General features: G+C 46.9%; 1 protein-coding gene across 5 annotated transcripts in view; it reads right to left on the bottom strand.

The window, feature by feature from the left end:
* Positions 1 to 26,033, bottom strand: part of UBTF (upstream binding transcription factor) — a 45,864-nt gene extending 19,831 nt beyond the window's left edge. Inside the window, exons 1-13 of one of the 5 annotated variants that reach the window (XM_030222032.1) lie at positions 25,254 to 26,033; positions 20,095 to 20,195; positions 18,990 to 19,165; positions 6,982 to 7,065; positions 5,977 to 6,132; positions 5,381 to 5,445; positions 4,513 to 4,633; positions 3,113 to 3,223; positions 2,209 to 2,342; positions 1,925 to 2,066; positions 1,746 to 1,787; positions 1,257 to 1,367; positions 836 to 991 (exon numbers count right to left, since the gene is read on the bottom strand). In XM_030222032.1, the coding sequence (XP_030077892.1) occupies positions 836 to 991; positions 1,257 to 1,367; positions 1,746 to 1,787; positions 1,925 to 2,066; positions 2,209 to 2,342; positions 3,113 to 3,223; positions 4,513 to 4,633; positions 5,381 to 5,445; positions 5,977 to 6,132; positions 6,982 to 7,065; positions 18,990 to 19,165; positions 20,095 to 20,140 (1,344 nt within the window). In that variant the 5' untranslated portion in view covers positions 20,141 to 20,195; positions 25,254 to 26,033. Of the gene's footprint in view, positions 1 to 835; positions 992 to 1,256; positions 1,368 to 1,745; positions 1,788 to 1,924; positions 2,067 to 2,208; positions 2,343 to 3,112; positions 3,224 to 4,512; positions 4,634 to 5,380; positions 5,446 to 5,976; positions 6,133 to 6,981; positions 7,066 to 18,989; positions 19,166 to 20,094; positions 20,196 to 24,076; positions 24,134 to 24,689; positions 24,773 to 24,962; positions 25,136 to 25,253 lie in introns of those variants that run through there. The other 4 variants (XM_030222033.1, XM_030222034.1, XM_030222035.1 and 1 more) reach the window with 4 other exon arrangements.
* Positions 26,034 to 26,250: the final 217 nt, after the last annotated feature.

The following is a 26,250-nucleotide window of genomic DNA, read 5'->3' as shown; positions in this document are numbered from 1 at the left end:
CTATTTTAGGCCATGGAAGAACACTGGGTTATATCTCTTTAGCAACTTCTGCACTTCGGGTCATTCACCAAGCACCATCTCATCCTCCTTACATGGTACCCAGAAGAAAGAACATCAGCATAGTGGATATTGTGAGCAGAGTCACATCACCAAGGCATTTCCCTTAAAGAAATAAAAAGCTACAGCGTAGAGAGGTTTTGTTCTATGATCTCTTGCAGAATGCAAGGATTTCTAAAACCAAATACAAATCTCCGCAATCCTCCACTTTGGCAGGGGGATGTCGGGAAAGGTGGACACAAGAATTTAAGTCAGCATAATGCACACTGAGGTTCTCAGACTACCTGAGTCTGTAAACAGCTGTGCCAGAGTCCATAATGGACTATTTCTCATTACCAGTTCAAGAATAATACCATTTTGCCACTCTGGCAGGATGTCCCTGGTTCCTTCTCTCTGCCGCGGCCAAATTCTTCAATGATACAGGACAGAATTGTCATAGTCAACCAAGGGCAGAGGATGGATAGGTGCAACAGTGAGGACTGGGGTGGGGAGAAGGGCAATAGGGTGGACCACCCAGAACAGGACTAGTTAAGGGTGAGATTTCGGGGGGGGGGGGACAGGAAAGGCAGAGCATGGGATGGACCCTTCTCCTCCCCAGTCCAGTAGGGCAGGCCAAGTATTTCTCCGACGATGAACCAGGTGAGGTCAGAGCTTCTCCCAAGCCGGCCATGAGTGCTCTATACGCATTTAATAATTGCGTGCACTTTACTGTTTTAAATTTTATATTTGAGATGGAGAGGGGGTGGCGGTGTTTCTTTAAAAAGTTGGGACTGACAACCTTTTTCTTGTCTGAAAGGTCGTTCCACATCCTGGCCAGAAGGCGGGTCAGCTCGCTCTCGGACAGCTCCGGCCGTTCCTCCTGTAACTGCTTCCGCTTCTCCTCCGAGAAGATAAATATGGCAGAAATGGGCCGTTTAGGTTTCTCAGGGCCTCCCTGTCAAAGAGGACAAAGGACTTTGTGGAGTGGAATCAAAACCAAAGAGGAGAACGGGCCACCAGCAGAAAAAAAAAAATTGCAAAAAAAATAAATAAATAAATATATAGAAAGACCCTAACATAATGTGGCACAAGACAAGAAATGTTTGGGGTTGGTTCTATGCACACACAAATGGCAAAAGGGAGACTAAACCAAGAGGCTGAAATCCAGAGTGTGGACATGCCTTCCTCCCACATTACAACCCCACCAGAACTGCCCTTACCTTCCCTGGGTCCATCACAACTTTTGATGCAGGGCTATTGGCTCTCCTTTTACTGATTCCCACCATCTTCTCCTCTGTCAGCACCCTTTGCTGCTCCTCCTCAGGCAAGCTCTGAAAAGAAGAAGGAAGGAGTCACAGACAAGATAGCAAAGCTTAAAAATCTTTCCTGCATATAGATTTAATCTTGTTGTTACTATTGTTATTTCTTGCACTTCACCCCCTTTCTACCATTCTGAATCTAAACACATCAACAACATGACAGCAGTTTATAACTACCTTGTCTATTGAGATTTCTCAGGCCCTACTCTTTGTTCCACCCCCCCCCCTACAAATTATTGCCAAGTATCCTCTGTGTCTTCTTTGTCTCCATCGCTGTAAGACTCTTCCACCCAACCATCATGCTTTCTATGAAGAATTATCTCCCAAGTCCACCTCCCTCCAGCACCATACCATGAATCCTACACCCTGAAAGGCAGGAAAGAGACTCACCTCAAGGAAACGGAGAAGTTCAATCTCATACTCTTTCTTTTTCTAGAGAGGAAAGAGAGCGAGTCGTTATGTCCACATGAAAACCAATGTGCCAGGCCCTACAGATACAGACCTCTGAGGATCACAGAAAACCCACATGTGCAAGATAAAAGCCACGAGATGCACTGAAGAGCACGTACCTGCTCACATTTCTTGTGGTAGGCCTCCTTGTCCTTCTGCGAGAGCAGCTTCCACTGCTGACTGCAGAGCACCATACGCTCAGTGCTGGGGACGTCCTTCATGTTGGCCATCAGCTCAGCACAGTACAATGAATAACTGTTTCTGCAAAGGAGACGCAAGCGAAGAAAGTTAAATGCCAGAGAGGAAGGCTCATGCCCCCAAAACTCCTCCATACATCCAGAGCAACCCAGAGTCAGTGGTGAGCATACACCTCCTTTGGGTTGGATTCCCATTCCACACTTACGGAGGTGGCTTGGTGGGTCGACCATCAAACTTATCCTTCAGTTGGCGTTCCGCCTTGGTTAGGGTGGACTTGGTGATACCTTCCTCACTGATGTTTAGTTCAGGATGCTTCTGCATGTACTCCCGCATGATGCCCTGCAAAGGAAAACGACAGAAGGGAATGGGCCAATGGCAACATATGCAGAGCCCTTCTCCTCACTGCAGTCATTGGTACACAACACCAAAACTTGAAATACAAGGAAGAGGGGGGCTTTCAGGGAATTCTAACAAAAGCAGGACTGGAAGGGACCTCAAGAGTTCATATAATCCAACACCTTTACCTGCCGCCACAACCCATCCACTGACTTTGCTCTCCACCCCCTCCCCACATACACCCAAATGATAAAATACTGGCTATGCATATTGCCCTGGGACAGTTTATTATTTTAAATACACATGGATTATGGAGATCCTAACAACCTCCATGGTCACGCTCTATTTTGGGCAGCAGCATCGCCACAACTACTTCTGCAGTATAGCTAGTGACCAACCAACAGAGAAGCTTAAAAAGAACTCCTGGTGGTACCTGCCAAGAATGGTTGTCACACTGAGCAGATCGTTTTGTTAAATGGATATTATTAAGTTCTGAGACTTTATAAAAGTACTGGAAACTGGAGCTTGATTTTAAAACTAGGACAGCCACTAGAACAGTTGAGAAGGAAGGAGAACCAGAGAATGTGTCATGACATTGGCTGAGGAGTAGTCAGAGCCACCCTGGCTTTTACTGGTGTTTGGACTGGTAAAAAAGAAGCTTTACACCAGTGCAGACAAGAAACCTCAGGTGCAGTGAATACAGTTCACAGCATAAGCTGGCACGATTAAAGGGGACAGGAGTGGAGAGTTAAGGACAGGTACTTCTCACTCACCTCATATTGTTTCCGCTGTTCCAGGGCTTTGTGGATCCACTTGAGACGTTTTTTGTCAGAAAGCTGGGACCACTGTTTGCCCAGTGAGTCTTTGACTTCCTTTGTAGTAGCCTAAAAAAGTGTCAGAAAGAATTTATGCAATAAAGGCTGGTAATATGCAGCAGCCACCCCCCTCCCTTCTCCAGCACGTACAGGAGAATGCTAAAATGTACTCTGCTTGAGGACATACTTTTCATTTTGGCTTGGTTATGGTTAGCTGCTTCTATGCTATTCAAACCAGACAGATTCAGTCCTGGTTTTAATCTGATGCATACACAGCCTTGTAATCTAGAACTTTACTGGGAAAAGGAAGATTTTGAGTCCATGCGTGAAATGGGCTAAAATCTGGATCTGCTTATCCAGACTAAAAATGTGACCAGCTGTGCAAAGACAATCCTTCCCCCTCTCCAAGACGTTCTTGGGTAATCAATTGGGGCTTCCTTTAGAGTACAGTGAGCAGAAATAACCAGGATGCCACAAGACAATGGATGAGAACTCAACCTTGCCCCTCCATCCAGACAGCAGGCAGTTGGGAGAGCCACACAATGACACGAGTGACAGCTCCACCCACTCCACATCCAGCAAAAGAGAGGGAGAACAGTACCATTCATTCCAAAGCCAGCCCCTGCCGGCAGTCCACAACAGATCATATCAGATCCAGGTTACATTTGTTTGATTGACCACCTAAGGACAACAAAACAAACCAGTGAGGTAGATCCAGGGAGGATGCTTCAGGGGTCTAGGTGAATCTTTGATGTTATGACAGGAGTTCTAAAGTGCGAGACTGTGGTGAGAGTTCTGAATGTCAAATCCTTGTAATATCCTCAATAGAATAAAAGCGCTGAAAGCAGTAGCCGTCCAAACGGCAATATTTTGCGGCACTCACTCTCATCGTTTGGACGGCTACTGCTTTCAGCGCTTTTATTCTATTGAGGATATTACAAGGATTTGACATTCAGAACTCTCACCACAGTCTCGCACTTTAGAACTCCTGTCATAACATCAAAGATTCACCTAGACCCCTGAAGAAGGCCTTTTGTGCTGAAACACGGCCGTGTTGGGTCGTCTTTTAACTGTTTTCCCAGTAAAGACCTTTTGATATCCTTCCTGGATCTACTTTATTGGTTTGTTTTGCTGCTCACGTTTACGTGAGGTTTGCTCCTCCTTTTTTTTGACTTGTTTTGTTCCACCTAAGGACAAACCATCAAAGCAGTTTACATACAGTAATAAGGGAGGAAAAAAAGTACAAATTCATAAAAAAGAGCTGAACCCTGGGTGATATACACATAATACAGAGAATCTTCCTTGTGCGTACTCACATGCATACAAATCCCAGGATGCAGCACACAGGAAATACTTACATCTGGCCGCACTTTCAGGTACACCTTCCTCTCATGGTTGTACCAGAGCTGTTGGGGTGTCTTGGGCTTTTCAGGGACGTCCGATTTCTTCTCACTTGGAATCAAGTCAGGATGCTCCTCCCTGGGAGATAAGAGATGGGGGGGGGGGGGGGGGGGGGGGGAAACAGCGCTAACATTTACATACAAGATCATATGCACGGTACCTACTAAATACTGTACCTTAACATTAGGCACAAGACTAATCCATTTGGAAAACTGCCCCCTAAGAGCAGAGCAGTCAAACGTTGACAACTGTCAAACCATATTTTTCATTTTCAACACTAAAACAGCCCCTCTAATTCTCACTGTACAACAGCATCACGGCTCAACATCAAACAATGATGAAATTAGCCTAGTAACTGCCCCATTCCGAGACACCACCAAGGCCTTTTCCAATAACTAGCGCTCACTGAGGCCTTTTCCAATGAACTAGCACTCACTGAGGCCTTTTCCAATGAACTAGCGCTCACTGAGGCCTTTTCCAATGAACTAGTGCTCACTGAAGCCTTTTCCAATGAACTAGCGCTCATTGAAGGCTCACCGCGGCCTTTTTCAATGAACTAGAGCTCATTGAGGACTCACCGAGGCCTTTTCCAATGAACTACTACTACTACTACTTATCATTTCTATAGGGCTCATTAAAGGGTCACCAAGGCCTTTTCCAATGAATTAGTGCTCATTGAGCGGTCATCAAGGCCTTTTCCAGTGCTCATTGAACATCACACTGTGTGTGATGCTAGGTGTCCATGGCATCCCATGGTCCGGCACAGCAAGAGGCCAGTGAGTTGCAGCCTACAGCAGCAGATTCTGATTCACATCTTTTGCTCACCTGAATCGTGCCAAATTCTTCTCAAACTCTTGCTTCTCTCTCTGAAAATCCTGGATATATTTCATCTGAAAGACAGGAACACTTTAGGGCATTAAGACAGAAAAGGGACAATAACACCCACCCTCCCAGGCAGCTAGTATACTCGAACTTCACTTTCTATGATACAATAGGGAAAGTTACATTCTGAAAAGAAGTAAACAAACCAGAAGACTAGAACTCACTCAAGGACACTGGTAGTCTACATTTTAGAGAAGCAAAGTTTGCACGGACATAGCAAACCAGATGTGCTCAGAAATGGACCGACACCAGACAAGGACTATCCAATCCATCCAGTCTCTCAATTTCATTCCTAGATGGTTTCTGGCTTTCATCTCACTTCCTTGCAGCCAGGTATCCTCTGTGCCACTCTCTTTCATAAGAATCCACAACAGGTATTCTGGACTCTGGAGGTCTGGGTACTGGAGCTTCCCACCACAGCCCACAATCAGAACAGTGCAGTAGGGCCTGCCATGACCTTCACAGGGCCCTACAGGACCATCAAGACTAAGATTCTGCCACTCTGCAGTGGCCCTGGCGAGATGCCTCCCTCCCCGTACCTTCTTCTTCTCAGGCAGCTCCTTGTACTTCTTAGACAAGATCTTTGTGAGGTCCAGGTTGCTCATTTCTGGGTGCAGTTTGGCATACTTGGCTCGTTTTTCCATGAAAAAGCGGAAGTAAGGGGTCAGTGGCTTCTTTGGAAATTCAGGGTGTTTCTGGGGGAAAAGAAGGAGTAAAATATTCTCAGGTACACTTATTAAAACACAGAACCCTCCCCCCCCCCCCCCCCCCCCATTAAAGTGCTCCTCCTTCAGACCACACCAGCCATTCTCCCAGCTCTCAACCTCACACTTTTCAACATCTCCAGCAATTGCTGAGCTCCCCTAACCCCAGAGATGACAGGGAAGCATATTTTTTAGAGCCATGATGTAACCCAACCCAGAACTAGCTAGAGGACTTCACTGATATTCAAAACCCTTTGATTTACTAGATTTATCCCTATACAATTTTTAAAATTGTATTTACGCTGCCAACATATACTTGTGAAGCCCAAAACAGGGCACTGAAGGAGAGGTCTCTGCATGATAACCTTGAACAATCAAGGAATTACTTTTCTTTGATGAATTTTTGATTACTTCAGAAGATTTTCCAGGACACTGGATCTACCCTGCAGCTTCTTCTGGAGACAACTCTCTTTGGGGAATGAGTCCTCTTATCCCTGCAGCCAATACAGTCTTCTAGGCTCAGAACGTCCCTGACCTGATTCTCTCTGCTACAGATCCTCTGCACTTTCTGTCTCTGAGCTGGGGTGGAGTTAACACCACAGACTTAAATCTTTTCTCTTGGTCTCATCAGAAGCAACTCTCTCTCTTCTGGAGAGGTGGAATACCTTTATGCAAACCAAACTTTAAACCAGTTCATTCAGATGGGCACAGTGTGCCATCAGCTGTGAACTTGCACTGCCACTTGGTCCCTCCCTGTTCAGAAAATCTTGCAAAAACTTTGTGCAGGGAAAGTACAGTAACCCCCCCCCCCCCCCCCTCCAATCACATCCCCATGTCAACCTTGAGTTTCTTGCCCTTATATGGATTCTTGACGTGCTCCTGAGCATCCAAGATCAGCTCGGTCAGAGTTCGGAACTTCCTCACCTGCAAAATTAACCCACAGATATCAGAGTTTGCAAATTTACATCTGAGAGCTGAAGGCAGTAATATCAAAACGAACCAAAGACATGTCCCCTTGCCTTCCACCCCCACTCCACGCAGGCTGGTGAACCAACCATTTTATTGGAGGGGGACCAGACATCACTGGAAACAGGCAGAACTCAGATGGTCTGAAATGCATTCTGGACACTTAGGGATTGCTACATCAGTTTTACATTTCTTAAAGCAAATAAAATAAAAGCAGAATGGGATGAAGACGGTTGGGAGTCTGTCAAGGTCCCTGTGATGGGGGTTTATAGAACTTTGCCCCTAACCCTTAAGAACAGTCCCTAAGACAGCCTGAGCCACCTTAAGTGCACTAGTCCTGCCAAGGAGGAAGTGAGCCGGGAGTGGTGGAGTCTAAACCAAGAAGTATATAAGACAGGGCCTGAGTGAAGCAGGGCTTTTTTTTTTTTTAAGAACTGGCAGGTTTTTTCCTGAATTCACGGGTAGCTTGTTTTAGTGCTTGTTGACGTTGGCCGCATATGGGAGCAGAACGACTTATATACGCTGCCAGCGGCCTGAGCTACAACCCTGGCGTCTTCCGATCTCCTGGGGTAGGACATCAGGCGCTAACAGTGCAGAGCCAGTGTGCAGAAGAGGGTCAGAGTAAGCACCGGTTCTGGTTCCTCTAATACCCAGTAGTTGAAAGGGAAGTAGCCAGGTGAGTGTTTTAACGTATGATTAAACTTCACAGTATGTAAAAATAATTGGGCTTATTTTGGGGCTTGTTTTTGAACTGATATCGCTTGTTTTGGGCTTATTTTTTTAGGGATAATGTACTTGTTTTTCCATGACTACCTAGCAACACTGGCCTGAGGTTAAGGAGGCCCAGAGAGGAGGAATAGAAGCCCCAGGGTAGGCCACCATCACCTATTGTTAAAGAATTGTGACCTGGATGAGGTAAGCTGCTTTTGCTTCTTGTTTGAGACTGACAAGCCTTGCTCTAAAGTCTGTCCAGAGCCAGACCCTAGTACTCGGAGAAGAACTGAGAGACTCACAGACTGCGTTTGGGTCGGGGTCGCCCTACCAGCCACACACTGTGTTCAGGCCTTGCCAACCTGAGGCCTGCTTAAGACTGCTTATTGAACTAAAGAGGCGTTCTATCTTTTATTCCCAGTCCTGTGACGTAACAGGTCTCAGGATTCAATACCCAGTACCTGAATGTAACTCTCCTTGAGCTGAGGCAGTGGGCATAATTATACATATATAAGAAGCCATATTAATTGGGGTTTAAAAGCTTGGTGCTTGAATTCAACTTTTTCAGTTCTGCAAGTGATGGAGGAATGTCATCTGGTTTAGATTATTTAGAAATCTAGCTAAAGGTTAGAAAGGTCAGAGAGAGCAACTTCTTTCACCCTTTGTGAGTGATGGATTGCTAATGCTAGTTCAAAGATATTACCTTACCACATACATCTGTATACCATTAAATCTTGAGGGGATACTATTATGAATGAACAAAGCATGAGCCAGACATGCTGTAGTTTAAAAGTAGTTAAAATGCTGGTTAGAAGGAAATATTGTTTAGAAGTTCTTAATATGTAGATATTCCTGATGTTTAGATTTGTTTTATAGGGATTTTGATTATGCTTATTTTAGAATATGTGTATTTTGTGTAGTTAATATGTAGAATACCTTTTTAAATTTAATGTCTGTTCAACTCAGTGTTGCTTTCTAAGCAAAACTGTAGTTGAAGAGATCAGCATATGGTTTGACTTAGCCATAGTTCTGGCTGGTTTAATGTATGGAGCTGATAGGTGAAAAGGGTCAGGAAAAGCCTTCTCCTTGATTAATTATAGCTAAGTATAGGAATGGTCTGAAAGTAATAACAAACTATATCTGTATGTTATTAAGTAAGACTGGCCCTTGACCCCTTAATGAATGCCAGAGTTCAGTTAGCAGTTAGTACTAGGAATATGAGAATAATAAATGTCAGATTGGCCCCTTAGCCTCTAAGTGAACCCAGTTTAAGCTATAGCTGAGAAATTAATCATAATGACATGCAGGAGTTCTGGAGCCAAATTGTCTGGTGTGAGGGGCCCCAGGTCATAGGTCAGTTTAGGAAATATCGAACCTATGTAACTGATATTTTTAAAGTAATGATTGGCTGAGGCAAGGTAACCAATCCATTCTTTACCATCTGGAGAGTAAGGGGGGCTAGAGGTTAGGACTGTATTTAAGTGGGAGCAGAAGCAGCTTACGTCAGAAAGAGAGCAGAAGGAACAGACAGAAGAAAGAGAGCTGAAGGAAGACAGGCAGCAGAAGAAGAGAAGAAGCTGAGACAGAAGCCATAACATCCAGAGAGCTGAGAGAGAGAGAAAGAGAGCTAGAACTGATGTCCTGCTTTGTTTGCTGGCAAATAAAGAAGATTTCTCTCTCACTCTGGTGTGTGCTGTTTGACTCCTGAAGTACCACAGATTCTGCTAACAATAGGGGTAATTCATGCATCAATTCCTGCAACAATTCTTGGTGGCAGCGGTGGGATTTCGAACCCTGCAGCGATTTCTGGCACCCAACTGACTGAGGAACATTCGCCGGGTATGTATTCTGTATTGTAATCCTAGCTAGGAAACTGTAAACCAGCCCCTCAAAAATTGAGGGAAGGGGAGTCTGATCAACTCTCAGCGAAGGCCTTAGTAGCTTTTAGTCTAGTGGAGATTAGAAGCGAAACCGCTTGAGCTTATCTGTATCTGAGAAATTTGAAATTGTTGGGTGGGATTTTCTGTATGGAATGTGTGATGCTTGAATGATTAAATGAGTGCGGACTTCTTATAACTGCGTTTCCAATTAACGCGAGTTCAATTGGCCAGTGACGGAAGGAAGCGATTGGTGTCTGTCTTACCTTGTGTCTCGAGAGTGCGGACCCCTTACTGCACTCTCAAAAATTCCCTCCCTTTTGTGTGTTGTAACTGTAAGCATTATGGGAGGGACATCATCTAGAAAAATTGATACTCCCCTAGATTGTATGCTTAAGAATTTCAAGAAAGGATTTTTAATTAATGATTATGGACAGACTTTAAGCTCAAGTACTCTAAGAACCTTGTGTGAAGTTGAGTGGCCATCTATGGGGGTGGGGTGGCCCTCTAGTGGCAGCTTAGATATTGAAGTAATCCGGAAGGTCTACAGCATAATTGTAGGAGAACCAGAATATTCTGAACAACTCCCCTATATAGATTCCCGGGACAGCCTTGTGACTGACCCTCCCTCTTGGTTGAAAACTTATATGGGATCCCCAGTAAAGTTCATGTTAGGCCGTGTTCAAAGAAAGATTAGAAAATCTAAATTGGAAGAGGGAAAGAGCCCTAGGAGGCCTACCACCCAATCGGTGGCTTCCGCCCCTACCCTGTCCGAAAAACCCATACTCTCTGATGACCCCTCAGATCTTGAGCCACCACCTTATGGCCCATTGTTGGGGTTCCGTGCCACCCCCAGAGATCCACGCCGCCCAGCCCAAGCTTCTCCAGCACAGGCTTCTCCGGATAGCTCCTCTTCTGTGCAAACCCCGTCACATCCTAGGGTGGACCTTTCAGCCAGCCTCTACCCTTCTTTGCCACATTCTCCCCTGTTAACCTCCGAAGACCCGCTTTGGGCTCCACTCCGACTCCTCAACTCCCGACAGCCCAGCCTCTCCTTCTAATACCCCTCCCCACTCATCAGGGGCCCGGCATCCTTTTCAATGGACTGAATCACCTGTGACCACCTCTCAGTCTATGAGTACCCCTCCCCATCCCTCAGGGGTTCAACACACCTCCACTGAATGGGTTAGACCTGCTGCAATCACCTTTGAGCATGATAGGAGGGTAGCTCCTAGCTCTACCTCAGGTTCCATTCCTACCTCCTCGAGAGTTCTGCCCCTGCGTCAGGTAACCACCACTCGACCGGATCCTAATAATGAGGGTCAGGTTATACAGGCACAGGCCTACCAGTATGTACCCTTCACAACCACTGATCTCCTGAATTGGAAGACGCATTACCCCTCTTATACTGAAAAGCCTCAGGCAGTGGTGGACCTAGTGGCTAGCATTATGGCCACCCATAACCCAACCTGGACTGATTGTCAACAACTTCTCCTGACCCTCTTCACAACTGAGGAGAGGCGGAAGATTTTACAAAATGCTGAGGCCATCACGCGAGCGCGTGCCCCCGAGAGGACCCCGGACCTAGAGGACTGGGTTAGAACTCGGTTCCCTCGCGTAGCTCCAGCTTGGGATCCAAATAATGAGCAGCACTATGAACTGTTGTCTGGCTATTGCCGGGACTTGCTGGAAGGTATGAGGAAAGGCATAAAGAGGCCCATTAATCTGGCAAAGGTCTCTGAAATTCTCCAAGGGGCAACTGAATCCCCTGGGGCCTTTTTAGAGCGACTAATTGAAGCCTACAGAACATACACCCCATTTGACCCTGAGGCCCTAGAAAACCAGAGAATGGTGAATAGCGCATTGGTGGCCCAGAGTATGCCAGATATCCGGAAGAAGTTGCAGCGTCAGGAGGGATTCGCAGGGATGAATACCACCCAGCTAATTGAGATCGCAACCAAGGTTTTCATTAATAGGGATCAGGAGGTGCGCCGAGAGGCTGACCGGAAGATGCAGAAGAAGGCCGACCTTTTAGCGGCAGCCATTACTAATTCCACCCTTAACCGAGGTCGACCTCTAGCTAATGGGAAGCCAAAGTGGGACCCCGGACCACAAGCCAGGCCCCGAGATTCCTTCAATCAATCCCGGCCAAGGGGGGAGAATCCCAGACCAAGATTGGAGAGGGACCAGTGTGCCTACTGTAAGGAAAGAGGGCACTGGAAAGATGAATGCCCCCAGAGGCGCCAGGGACTGAGAAGGGGACCAGGAGATCGAGGAAGCCGAGGCCGAGTTCGAGAGGGAAGATATGAGCCTCCTGAATCTGACATCATCGGGATAGCCGAGATGGCAGAATGGGACGAATAGGACAGACCGGGTTCCTACAAACTGGGCTCCCAGGAACCTATGGTCAAGTTAACTATAGGGAGCCGCTCAATTCCATTCATGATTGATACAGGAGCTGAACATTCTGTTGTGACGGAGCGATTAGCGCCTGTGTCTGGAAAAACTGTCCGAGTGGTGGGAGCCACGGGGGTGCAGAACCGGAGGCCCTTTCTGACGACCCGTAGATGCCAATTAGGCTCACACACAGTCACTCATGAATTCCTGTATATGCCAGACTGTCCAACCCCTTTGTTAGGTCGAGACCTGCTGTCCAAGCTTAGGGCCCAAATTTCCTTTGACTCTGATGGCCAGACTTCAGTCTCCTTTCGGCCCCCGACATCCAGCCCTAAGGGTATATTGAGTTTCTGCTGCCCCCCTTGAAGAAGAATGGCGGCTGCATCAGTCGCATGGCCAAGTTGACCTACCCCTGGCAGACAGCTTTCAGGTCAGTGGGGTATGGGCAGAAGATAATCCCCCAGGGTTGGCCCAAAATATTCCTCCTGTCCATGTAGATTTACTTCCAAGTGCCCGGCCAATCCATCTTCGCCAATACCCAATTCCCCGAAAGGCTCTGGAAGGGATTCAAGCACATCTGAATCATCTGTTATCCCATGGAATTATTCGTCCTTGCCAGTCTCCATGGAATACGCCACTATTGCCAGTTCAGAAGCCAGGGACTGAGGACTACCGGCCAGTCCAAGACTTACGGGTGGTCAATAAATCCACTATTTCATTACACCCTGTAGTGCCTAATCCATATGTCCTGCTGGGATTGATACCTTCTGGAGCTACCCATTTCACGACACTAGATTTAAAAGATGCCTTCTTTTGTATTCGGGTGGCCCCCGCCAGTCAACTGCTTTTCACCTTTCAATGGGAAAACCCAGTAACAGGAAGGAAGCTTCAGTATACATGGACCCGCCTGCCACAGGGGTTCAAGAATTCCCCCACCATTTTTGGGACAGCCCTAGGACAAGACCTTAAGACTTTTAAATCTGAGCCTTCCAGGCGAATTTTACTCCAGTATGTAGATGACCTCCTGATTGCAGCAGTGACTCAGGAAGAGTGTTTTGAGGCTACCAGAGAATTGCTGGAGCTACTCTTGGATGCAGGTTATAAGGTCTCACGCTCAAAGGCCCAACTCTGTCAGTCAGAAGTGAAGTATCTGGGCTTTTGCATTTCCCAGGGAAGTCGGAGACTGGATGTCAGTAGGAAGCAAGCAGTTGCTGCAATTCCCCAACCCAAGTCCAGAAGGGAAGTTAGGGAATTTCTGGGAGCAGCCGGATTCTGCAGAATTTGGATTCCAAATTTTGCATTGATGGCGAAACCCCTTTACCAGGCCACAAAGGGGGGTGAAAAGGAACCATTTGAATGGGGACCTACTGCTCAACAATCCTTCATTGCCATAAAGAAAGCCCTACTCCAAGCCCCTGCGTTAGGCCTTCCTGATGTGGAGAAACCTTTCTCATTGTATGTCCATGAGCGACAGGGGGTTGCTCTGGGTGTGCTGACCCAGATGATGGGATCCTGGCAGAGGCCTGTTGCATACCTGTCTAAACAGCTGGATGGAGTGGCTAAAGGATGGCCAGCCTGCATGAGGGCTATTGCAGCAACAGCCTTACTGGTCCAGGAAGCTGATAAGTTGACCTTGGGGCAAGAACTGGTTGTTAAAGTCCCCCACGCAGTTCTCACCCTCATGGAGTATAAGGGCAACCACTGGTTTACAAATAACCGCATGGTTAAGTACCAAGCTAGCTTGTGTGAGAATCCACGGATACACCTGGAAACAGTGGCTACATTCAATCCTGCCACTCTTTTGCCAGCATCTGAGGGACCACCGGATCATGACTGTATCCAAACCATGGATGAAGTGTACTCCAGTCGACCAGATCTTAAAGATGTTCCTTGGAGGGACCCAGATGTAATTTATTTCACAGATGGAAGCAGTTACGTGGAGAACTCCAAGCGATTGGCAGGCTATGCTGTGGTGACAGAGGACAAGGTGACAGAAGCAAGAGCCCTGCCCCAAGGAACTTCAGCCCAGAAAGCAGAACTTGTGGCCCTCATACGAGCTCTGGAGCTAGCAGCAGGACTGGTGACCAACATTTATACTGATTCCAAGTATGCCTTCACAACTCTACATGCTCATGGAGCTTTGTATAAGGAAAAGGGACTCATAAATGCCGCAGGCCAACCTGTTAAGTATGGACCTGAAATACTTCAGTTGCTAGAGGCTGTTTGGGCCCCTAAGAAGGTAGCTGTCATTCACTGCAGGGGACACCAAAGGATAGATACTCCAGTGGCCCGAGGGAATCGCCATGCTGATCGGGTGGCCAAGGAAGCTGCTCGAGGACCCTTAGCAAGTACTGTGACTCCCCTGTTCCAAATTCGACTGCAAGAATGGACGCCTATGTACACCCAAATGGAAGAGAAATGGGCTCAAGAGGAAGGTGCAGTAAGGAGACCTGATGGCTGGTTACATCTCCCTGATACCAGAGTTCTGGTGCCACGCCACCTAGCTTGGCCTGTAGTGTCTCAAGCTCATGATCTGTCACACTTAGGGAAACAGCACTAGCCCGCCTACTCAGTCGAGTAGTGGTGCTGGAAGGATTGGATAGTCTGGTTGCCACTGCCTCTGCCCGATGCACTCTCTGTGCCCAGAATAATGCTCGTCAGGGACCCCGTATTCCACCAGGAGTTCAGTCCAGAGGACTAACACCCTTTGAGTCCCTAGTTATAGATTTCACAGAAATGCCCAGGAGCGGTAGGCTCCGATACCTCTTGGTCATGGTCTGTACCTTTTCTGGGTGGGTGGAAGCATATCCTACAGTCACTGAGAAAGCCACAGAAGTAGCTCGAGCCCTCCTTAGGGATGTCATCCCCAGGTATGGACTGCCCCTTGCCATAGGTTCAGATAATGGTCCCGCCTTTGTTGAAGCTACACTTCAGGCCCTGTCCCGCGCATTGCGCATTACCTGGAAATTGCATTGTGCTTACCGTCCCCAGAGTTCAGGGCAGGTTGAGCGGGCAAACAGAACCTTGAAAAATAGCCTAGCAAAGATTTGTCAGGAACCCAACTGAAATGGCCACAGGCACTGCCATTAGCCCTCTTCCGCCTCCGATGCACCCCAACTAAAGGAACAGCCCTCTCTCCCTTTGAAATTGTGTATGGGAAGCCCCCAGCCATTTTGCAGGGAATTAAGGGAGACATAGGGATTTTAGGGTCTGCCCAGGTGCAGGAGCAGGTAGCCCTCTTGGGCAGGATAATTTCTGAGCTTCAGTCTTATGTGAGAGAAATAAACCCTGTCCCCTTCCAGGCTCAGGTACATTCCTTCCTGCCAGGGGATAGAGTTTGGGTGAAAGACTGGAGGCTCCAGCCTTTGGGGCCCCGGTGGAAAGGACCTTTTACTGTTTTGCTTTCTACCCCTACAGCTGTGAAGGTCGCAGGGATAACTCCATGGGTCCATTGGTCTCGAATTAAGTCTGCTGATCAGACTGAGCCCAGCACGGATCAGACGGAGCCTAAACAGTGGAGAGCAGAAAGAGATCCAGCGGAGCCATTGAAGTTGCGCTTGACCCGAACCAAAGAATCTACTAGCTGAAAAGAAGGGTCAACTGCATACTGCAGGAGCTGCTGAACTTCGGCTTCACACTGAGACTCTTTCTTGTCCTGATTCTGGCTTTCTTGGAATTTGAGAGCTTGATCCTTGTCAGTTGAGGGTCTATCCCAACTGGTATAAGAACTCAAAGACTGAGAACATTATATTAGAGTAATCTGTGATTAGCACAGACTGTTGGAATATTATTGCTTAATTAGTTTGCTGTATTTGTTTTAGATCAGGAAGAAAGAAAATGTTAGTAGTTTGGATGCTTTTGTTGTTTTCTACTCCTTGCCTCCTTTTTCCTAATACCCCAACTCGCTCTAACCTTTGGTTACACTCAGTCCAGGAACTAATTAGCCAGGCAAAGATTACTTCCCCTTGTATTGTGTGTTCCCGATTTTCTCCTTATACTACAGATGTCCCAGCTGTACCTGTCCCTGTGCAGCTCCCAGCTCTTATACCTCCCTACTTTTCGAGTTCAGGCCCTTGGAGCCAGGATTATACTTGGTGGTTCTTTTATAATGCTACTTCCCCCTCTGAATCTTCTCTAAGGCCAGTCTTTACATCTCCCTATCCAGCTTCTGGAGTGTTTTGTTTAACAAGAAGCATCTCAACTGTTCTTCCCATTCCCTGTAACTACACTAATGTTCTCCCAGAAAAAGGGGAATCTGTGTGGGTAGTTTCTCCAGGTACTCCTATGTGCCCTACTACCATACCTGCAGATTATGACCAAGGTGATTATCTGGCTCCTAACCTTACTACTGAGAAGACTATAGTGTCCCGGCCTATTTTCTACTTTCATAAGTCCCCGGGGTATGAAAGGGTTGCAACATATGAGCAGTCTGTCACAATTGGGGATTGGCACCTATGGTGTACAAAGTCTCCATTTCTTCTTAGTTCCCCCTGGGATAGGGGCTCGCATTATGGGCATCCTAATGTCCATCCTGTGCCAACATTTATTGGGAACTTTCCTCGCCCTCTCCTTGGTCATTACTGGCTTTGTGATAATGTCCTCCACATGATTCTTCCCCCCACATATGAGTTTTGTGTATTGGTAACCTTGAATTATTTTCCTAAAGTTATTCCTCTCCTCAGGCCACCATCCCAGCACCGCTCTAAGCGAGAGGCCTTGTCCTTACCTTCCTCCGTTGCCACAGAGGATGAGGCGATTGAATTAGCCCTCCAGTATATTAACTCTACTTATCCTCTGACTAAAAAGAGACTTGTAGCCCTTTCTGCCACGGCCTGGATTCCAATTGGGGGCCCGGTAGCGGGTATTACTGAACTAGGCATGGCTACCCGGAGACTTCAGTCCCTACTCCATGTTTTAGTTCATGAGCTGAACGTGGTAGTCAATGCATTGCAGGATCAAATTAATGAATTAAGTATAGTTTCTCGGTATAACCGTATGGGCCTTGACTATCTCTTTGCAGCCCAGGGTGGCCTCTGCACAGTGTTAAATTCTTCAGAGTGCTGTACCATTGTCATAAATAGGACGCATGTAGTTAGGCATGCTATGGATAAAGTCCTACAGTTGGCCAGCCTTAATGTGGAGGATTACCGAGGAGGATTAGACCTTACCTCCTGGTGGTGGTCATTGACCTCCTGGATACGTCCTTTGTTTATTTCCCTAATAGTTTTAGTTTTAGCAGGGTTGTTGTTTTGTTTCCTGGCCTCATGTGCTTCGGCAGTATGCCGTCGAACCTTAACAAGTAGGGTAATGGTGGTTCACAAGTCTATTCCTAGTTAGGATCACTATAATCTCCAGAGTTTGAGTTGTGAGACTTATCTCTGCATAAGCTGATTTTAGTCTCAAAGGGGGGAATGAGGCAGTGGGCATAATTATACATATATAAGAAGCCATATTAATTGGGGTTTAAAAGCTTGGTGCTTGAATTCAACTTTTTCAGTTCTGCAAGTGATGGAGGAATGTCATCTGGTTTAGATTATTTAGAAATCTAGCTAAAGGTTAGAAAGGTCAGAGAGAGCAACTTCTTTCACCCTTTGTGAGTGATGGATTGCTAATGCTAGTTCAAAGATATTACCTTACCACATACATCTGTATACCATTAAATCTTGAGGGGATACTATTATGAATGAACAAAGCATGAGCCAGACATGCTGTAGTTTAAAAGTAGTTAAAATGCTGGTTAGAAGGAAATATTGTTTAGAAGTTCTTAATATGTAGATATTCCTGATGTTTAGATTTGTTTTATAGGGAATTTGATTATGCTTATTTTAGAATATGTGTATTTTGTGTAGTTAATATGTAGAATACCTTTTTAAATTTAATGTCTGTTCAACTCAGTGTTGCTTTCTAAGCAAAACTGTAGTTGAAGAGATCAGCATATGGTTTGACTTAGCCATAGTTCTGGCTGGTTTAATGTATGGAGCTGATAGGTGAAAAGGGTCAGGAAAAGCCTTCTCCTTGATTAATTATAGCTAAGTATAGGAATGGTCTGAAAGTAATAACAAACTATATCTGTATGTTATTAAGTAAGACTGGCCCTTGACCCCTTAATGAATGCCAGAGTTCAGTTAGCAGTTAGTACTAGGAATATGAGAATAATAAATGTCAGATTGGCCCCTTAGCCTCTAAGTGAACCCAGTTTAAGCTATAGCTGAGAAATTAATCATAATGACATGCAGGAGTTCTGGAGCCAAATTGTCTGGTGTGAGGGGCCCCAGGTCATAGGTCAGTTTAGGAAATATCGAACCTATGTAACTGATATTTTTAAAGTAATGATTGGCTGAGGCAATGTAACCAATCCATTCTTTACCATCTGGAGAGTAAGGGGGGCTAGAGGTTAGGACTGTATTTAAGTGGGAGCAGAAGCAGCTTACGTCAGAAAGAGAGCAGAAGGAACAGACAGAAGAAAGAGAGCTGAAGGAAGACAGGCAGCAGAAGAAGAGAAGAAGCTGAGACAGAAGCCATAACATCCAGAGAGCTGAGAGAGAGAGAAAGAGAGCTAGAACTGATGTCCTGCTTTGTTTGCTGGCAAATAAAGAAGATTTCTCTCTCACTCTGGTGTGTGCTGTTTGACTCCTGAAGTACCACAGATTCTGCTAACAATAGGGGTAATTCATGCATCAATTCCTGCAACAGAGCTACTACTGAAAAAGGTGTGAGCAAAATCCAAAATAAATAAACACTTGTTTTCATTTATATCCCTATGTCCAGCTCTGTTATTTCACAACCCTCGCTCGGGGTGTCACAGTCCCCCTTTCTCCAGATAGCTATACTTGAGGAGGCAGATGCAGAAGAAATTCAAGCTTTGGAATAATAAGTTAAAAATAAAACACCAGTTACCTCATTGGATATCTCCACCCACTTCTGCCGGCACATGGCCCCAGAATAGTCCTTGAAAGCCACTTTCTCCCAGTCCAAGTGAGACTCGGTGGTTTTAAATTTGCAGTTGTCACTGCCAGGAAGGTTGGTCTTCATGCACTCTAGGAGAGCCAGCATGTCTTCCTGGGACCAGCGGGCTAAACATCAAAAAGAAAAAAAAAAAAAAAAAAAAAAAGAGGTGGGAGGAAAAGGGAGGGTCAGGACACGAAACAGACATCTACAGATGCTCTCACCATACTCAAGTTATTAGATGAATGATCACCGCATTTCCTGAATGTAACCGATGGCAGACTGAATGCAATTAATTTTATCTACAATCGTAAACAATAAGACTGTGCATAACAGATGACCTAACTGAAAATCACTTTCCACTTTAATTCACTGGTCTGGGAAGCCTAGAAATTTAAAAATAAAACATTTCTGACCACCCCCATCCTACCTCCCACCTGCAGCACAAGCTTGTGGGAAATTCTAGCCTGATGTGTCCATATAAAGCCAGACCAAAAAGAAAATGGCAAAAAAATCACTCTCTCTTGTTTATATTTAGAATAGCAATAAATTTATCTGGGCATTTACAATTGCTTAATGCTCTGTCAAGATTTAAACTAAACCTTCACCATATCAAGTATTAGCCGTCATTGACTGCCCTATCCGGAGGGAACCATCTCGGAGAAAGACAGTCAGAGGCCATGAATAAGTGAATACAAATACAGATACCTCCAAGGTAGTAAAGGCCCTTGCTAAGCAAGAAAGGTCATTGGAAATATTGTTCCCCAAACAGAACAGGTAAAGGGATTGCAGTCCAGAGCAGAACCCAGAAGTCCTTTATGCTCTTCAACACAGACCTAGCCATTTCTGCCCCCATGCCAGAGTTGCAACAGAAACTCTTAAGGGTTAAGATCCCAACATATGCACCCCAAGTAGAATACTGGAGTTTGAATAGGGGAACGGAGTATGTGCTAACTCAGCAGGACAGCACAGGCAGGGTCTGCTGAGGAAAGGGACCAAATACCATGGGATGGCCTGTATTCTAGTTTTCTGGAGGGGAAGAGGTGCTTGCCCTCACCTTGATTTTTAGCGGCTGTCATTTCCAAATTTGTCTCTCCGTTCATTCTCTACCTGGATGGCCCGGCTTGATGACACCGGCCTCTTCACGTTAACTCAACTCTGAAAATGCAAACCAAAAACATTAGATACTAATTGGGACCTGTGAGATCATGACCAGTGGAGTGCATCCCTGGGATCCTGGTAGACACAGATGAGATGAGTCATTGTTTCTTTGACCAGCAAGAATGGCATGTGTCACTAATAAACCTTTATTGTATCACTGTACCAATGCCCCTAACAACAAGGTCTTAGGATGCAATTCTATAACGGTACACCTCCACTTAGGTGCCCCAGTGCCACATGGTATGAGCCTATTCCTCTAACATACCAAGAACGGGGCAGTGGGGGCAGTCTGCCCCAAGTGCAGGAAGCAAGGGGGTGTGCAGAGCAGGCACGTGGATGTCAGCTCTGCTGATCCCCTGCCCTGGAACAGGAAGCGGACGACAGAGGGGACAGGGGACCAGCAGAGCCAACAACCGTGCGCCTGCTCCATGCACCCCCTTGCTCAGAGGAGGGGAGTGCTCCACCCCGGGTGGCAACTAATGTAGGTATGCCACTAGCCTATTTTATAATAGCATCTGGGCACCCAGATTCCAATACAGAAATCTAGCATAACCAGGTATCAGTATGCTCGCAGTTACAGCAGCCACAGACCTAGTATAACTAAAATCACATAAATGCAGCAGGGACACACAAAATTTATAGTATTTCGTAAGTTACATATGCAAGTGGCAGCCCTGCCCTTGTACATGCTCCCCCCCCCCTTGCATTTACATAAGAACATAAGCATTGCCATACTGGGACAGACCAAAAGTCCATCAAGCCCAGTATCCTGCTTCCATCAATGGCCAATCCAGGTCACAAGTACCTGGCAAGATCCCAGAACAGTAAAACAGATTTTATGCTGCTTATCCTAGGAATAAGCAGTGGATTTTCCCCAAGTCCATCCTAAGAATTAATTATGGACGATTCGTTTAGGAAATTATCCAAACCTCTTTTAAACTCTGCTAAGCTAACTGCTTTTACCATATTCTCTGGCAACAAATTCCAGGGTTTAATTACTCATTGAGTGAAGAAATATTTTCTTTGATTTGTTTTACATTTACTACTTTGCGTGCCCCCTAATCCTAGTATTTTTGGAAAGAGTAAACAAGGGAAAGGGAAATGGGACTTGATATACTGCCTTTCTGAGGGTTTTTGCAACTACATTCAAAGCGGTTTACATATATTCAGGTACTTATTTTGTACCAGGGGCAATGGAGGGTTAAGTGACTTGCCCAGAGTCACAAGGAGCTGCTTTGGGAATTGAACTCAGTTCCCCAGGATCAAAGTCCACTGCACTAACCACTAGGCTACTCCTCATGTCTACCCATTCCACTCAGTATTTTCTAGACCTCCCATGCTATTCCCTTACAGAACAATGCTTAGGCACCCTGTCATTTTGCGCACACATGGGGCGTGTAAGTGTGGGTGAACAGTCACAAAATTGCCCTTTTAAAAGAGTCCACACTTCACTAAGGTCACCTTGGGCAGCAGGTGACCAGGCTGTGGTGAAACACAGTAAATAATGCAAGTGTGAAACCACAGTTTTTCATCTTTAAACACTACAAGCATTTATATATATACCAAGAACCTTACTAAAAGTTACTTAAACCTAAATTTTTCCTATTTATTAGATCTTTTATTTTAATAGGACTTAATTACTTCCGTCACCCAAGGCGGTATACAGCAAGAATAAGGTTATAAGTACAGAATTATAGCAGTAAAAAAATGTAGTATGCTATGTACATTTTAATAGACGGCAAAGGACAATTAAATTCGCCGATGACACAAAATTATTCAGGGTCGTCAAGTCGCAGGAGGAATGTGAACGATTACAGGAGGACCTTGCGAGACTGGGAGAATGGGCGTGCAAGTGGCAGATGAAGTTCAATGTTGACAAGTGCAAAGTGATGCATGTGGGTAAGAGGAACCCGAATTATAGCTACGTCTTGCAAGGTTCCGCGTTAGGAGTTACGGATCAAGAAAGGGATCTGGGTGTCGTCGTCGATGATACGCTGAAACCTTCTGCTCAGTGTGCTGCTGCGGCTAGGAAAGCGAATAGAATGTTGGGTGTTATTAGGAAGGGTATGGAGTCCAGGTGTGCGGATGTTATAATGCCGTTGTATCGCTCCATGGTGCGACCGCACCTGGAGTATTGTGTTCAGTACTGGTCTCCGTATCTCAAAAAAGATATAGTAGAATTGGAAAAGGTACAGCGAAGGGCGACGAAAATGATAGTGGGGATGGGACGACTTTCCTATGAAGAGAGGCTGAGAAGGCTAGGGCTTTTCAGCTTGGAGAAGAGACGGCTGAGGGGAGATATGATAGAAGTGTATAAAATAATGAGTGGAATGGATCGGGTGGATGTGAAGCGACTGTTCACAGCTATCCAAAAATACTAGGACTAGAGGGCATGAGTTGAAGCTACAGTGTGGTAAATTTAAAACGAATCGGAGAAAATTTTTCTTCACCCAACGTGTAATTAGACTCTGGAATTCGTTGCCGGAGAACGTGGTACGGGCGGTTAGCTTGACGGAGTTTAAAAAGGGGTTAGATAGATTCCTAAAGGACAAGTCCATAGACCGCTATTAAATGGACTTGGAAAAATTCCGCATTTTTAGGTATAACTTGTCTGGAATGTTTTTTACGTTTGGAGAGCGTGCCAGGTGCCCTTGACCTGGATTGGCCACTGTCGGTGACAGGATGCTGGGCTAGATGGACCTTTGGTCTTTCCCAGTATGGCACTACTTATGTACTTATGACATAAACAGAGGTGAAACATACACACTGATAAGATTAACAGAATTTAGTGAAAAAAAATAAGGGTGATCAACCTAATAAAAACTGCAGTCAGAAAGGTGCAAGAATATGTTCTCAGCTAGGGTAGGAGTAAATAAGGAAGTCCTGCTACAGTATATGGAGCCAATGAGTCTTTTGTGTGTGGACTGGGAGACAAGAACCAAGCTTCCACCTGCTGTCACTACAGATTAAAACAACAACAAAAAAGCATGAATATAGGTGGGACCTCAGGGACAAAACCCATCACTGTTAAAAATGGGAGTGCAGTCCCAAGATAATGGGTTTTCTCGCCAACGTGAAAAAGACAAATGTGAAACAAAGCAGCATTAGAAATCATAAAAGGTGAACAGAAATAAATCGAAAATACCACAAGGGGGCGCACTACTGAGAGACGCGGCCCCTTTAAAGCATCCCGAAGCAAGGGGGGAGGGGGAGGGAGGAGGTGGTCTCGCCGTTAACCCCTGCATGCCCCGCTACCATATAAGGCTTTGCAGGGGTGGCTCGAAAAAAATATCTGGGGAAGTCAGAGAGGGTGATGCCATCCCCTAAACCCCATGGAGGCTGCATGCAGCCCCCCCCCCCCCCACCTCTTGATACCCTGGGCAATTGGGCATAACTATATACCCCAGAGAGAGGAGCGGCAGGTGGTCACCTCCTCCACGCCGACTCAACAGGAATTTTCCTGGGGGAGGGTCAGGTATCACCCCCCCCCGCAGGATGTTGCCCCCTCCCAAGCTCCCACCCGGACTAGCAGTACCACCACCATAGTAGTCCAGGATGGGGAAGCAGAGTCATCAGCCACCGTTGGCCGCGTTGGGAGCAGGGTAAATGCCTGGGGGGTGCCCCGGAGAGGAAAGCAGCGCGGCTCCACGTGCCATGGGTACGGAAACCCACGCATATCCCTCCCAGACCGGGCTCTCCCTACCGCAGGCAACCGGACCGCAGAGATCGGAGTAGCTCCCAATCCACCAACCTAGAAAATATTTTAAAATCCCCCCCCCCCCCATGATGAATCCGCAACCCGAGAGGTAAAACAACCCCCCCCCCCCCAAAAAAAAAAATGCATAATAAAGCAAAGTGGATCCGCACCGGGAGCTCACCGAGTTTTCCGCATGGGGGCGTCCGGCCAAGAGCGAGACGGATGCGGCTTGAGACTCCGGATCTTTCCAGCTTAGGGAAGGACGGTGGTAAAAATCAAAACGAGCAAAAGCCGCCCCTAGAAAATAATAGGGGGGGGGGAGCCAACAACCCGCCCCCCCACCGTCCCGGAGACCCGGCACCAACCTAGCGACGCCAGCGGCTCTGGACAGGGAGCCCAGCCGGAGCGACGGAGCTGTGAGCCGGGGAGGGGCGAGCTCAGCAGTCCGGGCGCGGAAGGGAGGGGGGAAGCGAGGGAAAAAAAACCCAACGCAGGGAGGGAGGAAGGAAGGAAGGAGCCAGGAACGGAGGAAAACAGCGTCTGAAATAAAAGAATACAAAAAGCAGAAAATGATTGCAAACAAAAAAAATGTAAAAATAAAGTCTGGAAAAAATGCAAAAATAAAATTAAATGTAGCACGTTATAGGAAAACCTGGTTCGGTTTCCCCGGGTCCACAGGCGACAGCTACCCCACCGGCGGCTCTTTTCCTTTACCATGGCCGACAGCGGCTGCACGGACCGAGGAGCCCGGGCCAGGACAATCCGCTCTCCCCTCCCCCCCCGCTGGAATTCACCTTCAACAGCGTCCTCCGGGTCCCGGGGAACAGACGCCACCGTCCCGTGCAAGGCAAGGCGAGGCGACCGTGCCCGAGAGGAGGAGAAGGGGGGGGGGGTTGAAAAATAAAAGCCCAACCACCCACCCTCCCTCCCGGGCCTCGCTCGGTCTGCGATCCGTGCACTATAACACCCTCTGTGCACAGCCCCCCCCCCCCACCACCAAAAAAAAAAAAAAGCAAATCCTGCTTTTACATCAGAAATCAAATGCATCGAAACGGATGATTATTTACCGTGCTAAAGCCAATAAACCCCCCCTGTAAGGAGGAGGCGAGGCGATCTTCCCCGTCCCGAGACGGAAACAAAAGCAGCAGCCGCCGCCGAGATGGCGAACCAGGGCGCCGGGGTAATGGCGTACGCCACATGCGCTTCTTCCCCTCCTGCCAGCGCCCGGGCCAGCAGCTCCGGGGCTCTCTCCGGCGCGTTCTTCTCCTCCACTCCTGCGCCTCCCTCTTCTTCCCCTTCCTCCCCCCCTCCCCCCTAACAAAAAAAAAATTGCCCCCCAATCGCGGCGGGTCTCTTACCTCGTCGTCGCCGCCGAGCCTCGGGGAGTCGTGCACACACTACTCGTCCTCCCGATCCCAGGGCTTCTATAGAGCTAAGTAGTTCCTCCGATTGTGCTCTTCTTGCCGAGTCCCCACCCCAGCCCGATCGACTGGTTTCGCGCGGGTCCCGATGCCTTTTCTCACTATTTCTTCATTCGGGGGAAATTGGGTACAATTTTTTTTTGTGTGTGTGCTCGGGAGCGCTGGTTGAATGCTGGCCAGATCTGCAGCGCTGGCCCCGGGCGTGGACTCGCTCCAGTCCCCGCAGAGAGATCGCACTTCCCCCGCCTCCATCTCTCTGCTTTTTTCTTCCAATCAGCCGGGCTCTTTGCGCCTCCTGGATCCTCCGCCAACCTTACAAGCAACCACCAGCCTCCCCTCGCCCATCTGCTTTCTCTAAGCGGACCTGTCAGGGATCCCCCTGCCCTCGCCTCCTTTACACCCTTCTCCTCGCACTTGCATCTTGCAGGGAGTTGAGGCTTGTAGTTTTTGCAGGGGGGCGGATTTACACGTGTGTGTATATATGTCTATATATATTTATATATTTTTTGCCCTTTTTTTTTTGCACTTGGTTTTGCAACACTGTGGCCGAAGAAAAAGAATGGAGAATGGCCAAATAGCACTGCAACCTCATTTTTACCCCACCACGCACAAAAACAATACTAGAAAGCCATGTCCCTTTTTTTTTTTAATATTGGGTTGTTGATCTTTTATTCTGTTCGTAGTTCCCCTCCCCTAAAAAATAAATAAAATAATACCTTAAAAGGAAAATCAAGGCTGATAATTACTGTTAAGCCCTGTAGCTTTCCTAGCCTACGAGTGGAAATGTTACCCTCCCCCCCCCCCCCCCCCGCAGTTTTGCTGAAGTTCCTGTTTACTTTTCTTGCCCCGTTCCCTCACAGCCCCCTTATTTGCAAACTGTTAAAAAAACAAACAAAAAAAAACCGCAGTTGCTCCTCAGCTGCAGAACCGCAGA

This window comes from Microcaecilia unicolor, chromosome 12, assembly GCF_901765095.1.
Source record: "Microcaecilia unicolor chromosome 12, aMicUni1.1, whole genome shotgun sequence".
NCBI classification, from domain to species: domain Eukaryota; kingdom Metazoa; phylum Chordata; class Amphibia; order Gymnophiona; family Siphonopidae; genus Microcaecilia; species Microcaecilia unicolor.
The sequence above is the reverse complement of the archived record's forward strand: the minus strand, read 5'-3'. Positions and strand labels throughout refer to the sequence as shown.